The sequence below is a fragment of the Chelon labrosus genome (genome assembly GCF_963514085.1).
Source record: "Chelon labrosus genome assembly, chromosome: 5".
Classification (NCBI taxonomy): Eukaryota; Metazoa; Chordata; class Actinopteri; order Mugiliformes; family Mugilidae; genus Chelon; species Chelon labrosus.
This window is the reverse complement of record NC_140341.1, coordinates 22,899,129-22,903,503: the sequence shown is the minus strand read 5'-3', so window position 1 is coordinate 22,903,503 and position 4,375 is coordinate 22,899,129. Positions and strand designations below refer to the sequence as shown.

Sequence of the window (4,375 nt, the reverse complement as noted above, 5' to 3'; positions counted from 1 at the left end):
TGACCACCAGAGACAGTGAATTCATAGAACCACAGCTCTTTTGGTAAGTTGCCGTCATACTCGTTGTTGCTGTAGGCTACCATGTCCCAATCGCTATGGTTGTTCTCCTCTTCAGCTCTGGGAAACCAGTCACTGCTGACTGAGGTCAAACATGTCTCTTTGTAGGGATGTCTCCATATATCTTTAATGCTAAATGTCTTGTCATGTCAGGCAGTAAAGGATTTGGACATAGTTTTTTTTTTTTTAAAGATATATTTATTATACATCATTTTGCAAGACAGACTGTGGCAGGGCCCTGTCCAGGGTGTACCCCACCTCTCGCCCGATGGTAGCTGGGATAGGCTCCAGCAGACCCCGCGACCCTTAACAGGTACAAGCGGTTACAGAAGAAGACTGTGGCAGATATTCTAAGCTGAAGCAAACTGAAACTGAATTAGTGTACTCATTATAAACTTACAGAGCAAAGAAAGATTGCAATGTATGAATATACTACCACTCAAGCATGAACAAGAATGCACCTCAAATTACTATCGAAGTACACCCTGCCATCTTTTTCAGTGCTACACTTGTTTCTGAGGAGGTCTAACATTCCCGCCCTGATCTCTGGGGTGAAGGACTGGTAGAAGTCATCCTTTGCTGTCATGAAATTCAAGAGACGTCCTCCAGTCACGCTGCTTGGATTGAAGCACTCAGTGATGTCGAAGGTGTTGGGAATCACATGCTCATCATATTTCAGACCTTGGCTGTTCAGGAGGGCGACGATCTCTCCTGATGAGCGGTACTCTGGGATGATCTCGTTCCACAGCTCATTCTTGTAAGTCTTCCACAGGATGTCCCAGCCACTGTCGGCTGAGATTAAGAATTATATTAAAAAAACAATGACATCAAACAATAAAAACAGCCTTTTAGTAATCTTAGAAATTACAGTGAGATGGCCAGTATCCTCAACAGTCCTCAACATAGCATTTTTCCCAGGCATCTGCTGATTGTATTTACAACACAAAAATTCAAGAGGGCGCCATTCTTCCTGCACAAACTGAAGAAGAACTATTTGAAAATGCTTTTGCTCTTCAGGATTAATGGCACAAAGAAAATTCCTTTGGCTTGATAGTCATATTGATTACAGTCTGAATAACTATACATTAATATAATCTAAAAGTGGCACCATTAACCTGTTCTGGCAGACAAGTACAATTCATTCAAATAAAGTTCTGCTTACCTGCTTCAATGATGATCATAAGCCTTCCATTATTTTTCAGAAGGCTGTGGTAAAACTTGATGGTTTCACCCAGGTTATCTACATAGTAGAGCATCTGTTGAGGAGAGCATTGAGGGGGGCCTTTAATCTGACCTCTCTGAAGCTTAAACCCATGCACAGTTTGAAGTGCTTTCATTTACTGTATAACACACCTGCCAGGGACACTTATAGCCGAGGTTGTATGAGTATTTATAGTACTAATCATTATACCGTTTATGAGAAAAGCACTCTGCTTCCAATGTGTTCTCCAGAGAATTAAAGCTTTCACAGGGTGACACACTGACAACGGCTGGCAACACACTTTAACCCACCACACTAACAGGCAGCAACACGAGACAATGTGGGAGACAGCATGCGAACTCCAGAGTAAAAAGGTGAACATGCAGTCTTCTCGGCATGTACGAAAATCCAAATACCTGAATCATATGTATGAAGTCGAATTTCTTTTTGTCTGCCTTTGCCATCTCTTGCTTCGCATAGCCCTCACTGCTCATCATATGCCATACAAATGGGATCTGAAGACTGGCAGTCTTTGCCACCAAAGCTATAAGTTGGACATAGAAGGAAAACAGAATAACCAATCAATAACACTGCGAAACACTGGTCTCTAAACAGAGTACACAGATCTTTATAAGCTGTTATCAGATACAAAGCTTCGCTGCTGAGGATCCATTAGGAGCACGCAGCTTTCCGAGTACCTAAAAAATTGTCATTATTAAAGAAAAAAATGACATTGAGAGCCACAGTCTGGGCTACAACTATTGAATTCTTGATTGTAATATCAGATTTGATGTATGTTTCCCCCCAATCTTTACATAATAATGAGGTAATGTAAACAAAGATTAGAATAAAATGGATTTAAAGCCGGGTTTACATTTATACTATTAATACTACAATTCCAAAGGAAGGGAAAGAAGAAGAAGAGAAAAGGGGAAAAAAACTAAAAGTATATGACAACATTTCATTGTGTGGTTAATACCTTGGAAGTTGTTTGTGAGCTGAGAGCTGCCCTCCACAATGTGAGCAGTGATGGGAACAGCAGGGACTGAAGACTGCAGCAAAGAGAGAATCTGGACATCCACCTCGCCTGGAAAAAGTGCTTCAGTGTGAAAATGCTCCAAAATATGTTTGATCGGGATTCTTTGAACTTATTCCAAACAAATTACAGATCCACATGTCTAGTATGTTTAGCTCAAGTGTGCATGTTCACTATTGTCTTATCATTTCAGTCATGAACATTGACTTTAATGTTACAGCTGCGCAACAGTAATCTATAACCAGTATTGATTTCCTGTGTGTGCCGCTCCCATAGCTTTGACTGTGTCCTCTTTTAACCTCTCGGTGCCCTCACATACTGTATTATGAAGATCACAATAATCAGGAAACCTTTTAGTTTATATCCAAAAATCACCATAAAACACCACCACAACGTGTTAATACAACCATCAGCGGTGCCATACCTCCACCACTTCCAACGCCAAGAACATCCAGGCTGCTTTTCCCTGCTCCAATTCTGCATCAAAGTGAAAATGATGAAACAAGTACAAGTAAAATCACCTTGTAGCACATTAAGACACTGCATACTGTATCCTTATCTGGTATCTGTGGTTTCTGATGAATACCAATAGATTTGACAGTTACCTGGCCGAACTGTTGAGATTTCTGATTTTAAACATCTGTCACTCTCTCAAAGACGCTTATGACTGTGGTTTTAAGACTTCACTAAGGGAGGGGTCATAATTCTTTAAATATTTTACTTAATATAGATGACTGCAGTTGTTGCATGCAGATTTCATACAACTTTCTATTTAACCCATATTCAACTTACAGACTCCAACTGAGAAACACATACAGTATACTCCCTGTTACAAATATCAAAGTATAAAGTAACTCGCTCTGAGCCAAGGACCCTGCCTATAGTACACCCTAGAAGCAAATGTGTATGGCATTGTCGGCAAGTTGACAGAAATCATTTTTTTTTGAATGTGTGGACATAGACCAGTGGAAATGGCAGTGTGTTGGAACTTGGCACTACTGCCAGCTTTGGGCCTGCATGAAATCGTAAGCAATTTCATCTCCTGCTGAAAAGACATTGTGCAGCTGTTGAGAGAAGTAAGAAGTAAAGAAGGCGCCAATAACCTCTTGCTAGTTTGGCTATGAATTTAAAAATGGTTCAGATGACAAAAAGCAAGGGTTGAGCAGCACTTCAGTCTCTGTCGTTGTACCTTTTAAATTCTCCTGGCAGGATGTCGCGAAGGGACTGGAGCATGGCCGTGTGTTCTCCTGAGTGTTCCAGGTAGAACTGGAAGCTCTGGACAGAGCTGCCCTCATAACAAGTCTGCTTAGCTTCTGCGGCCATGACTGATTCCTGCAATGCAATGTATTCACACAAAATCACATGATTAGCAGCATTTGCATGAAAAAACATCTACTGAAACTAACTTTAAATCAATCAAGTGATGCATTTTGAAAGTTAGAGATTACCTTGTATTCTTTTACACGGAAAATGAGGACAGAGACTGCTTGCCCTCTCTTTCAACATGCAGAGCTGTTCTCCCCACAGTCCTGTGGGTGGGGCTTCTGTTCCATGAGCTTTTGTTGCATAACTCTTGAACTTTACTTGTATGCACAGCAGATCTAGACGCAGCTGTGCTGTCAGATTCCTTCCAAACCAGCCATATCATTTTCTACACAAGTCCACTGCAACTTATAACATATGATTCATTCACACATTTACTATTTGTCACAACTTACTGTAATAATATATAATTATTTTTGGAGTTAAAGCTTTGCAAACAGTGTTTTAGGCCTACCAAATATTCTTTAACATTAATACAATTATTAACCAGCTACAGGTTCATGTGGTGTTCTGTTTGCGTAACTTCACAAAGCATCCTGTTCGTGCACTTTCAATCAACCAACAAAACCTTAGGCACTGCACTGAGCATTGAGAGGCTACATACTGTACATCCAGCTTGAAGACATGCTGCATGGCTATGAGCTGCTAGGCTTGGGTCCAGACACATGCTGTTTGACTGAACTTTTGACTTGCCTGAAGCGTGTGTATAAATGTGATGGCGTACTGTATGTCTTGTCTACGTGTGCGTTTGATCGTGC

At 40.8% G+C, this 4,375-nt stretch overlaps 1 protein-coding gene across 1 annotated transcript; it reads right to left on the bottom strand.

Moving 5' to 3' along the window:
- Nucleotides 1-295: 295 nt before the first annotated feature.
- Nucleotides 296-3,893, bottom strand: LOC311487876 (histamine N-methyltransferase-like). Its single transcript, XM_084544276.1, has 6 exons — nucleotides 3,484-3,893; nucleotides 2,719-2,771; nucleotides 2,238-2,345; nucleotides 1,675-1,802; nucleotides 1,220-1,313; nucleotides 296-849 (listed from the first exon to the last, which is right to left on the bottom strand). The coding sequence occupies exons 1-6, from the start codon at nucleotides 3,684-3,686 to the stop codon at nucleotides 497-499; spliced, it is 939 nt and encodes a 312-aa protein (XP_084400402.1). The 5' UTR covers nucleotides 3,687-3,893; the 3' UTR covers nucleotides 296-496.
- Nucleotides 3,894-4,375: the final 482 nt, after the last annotated feature.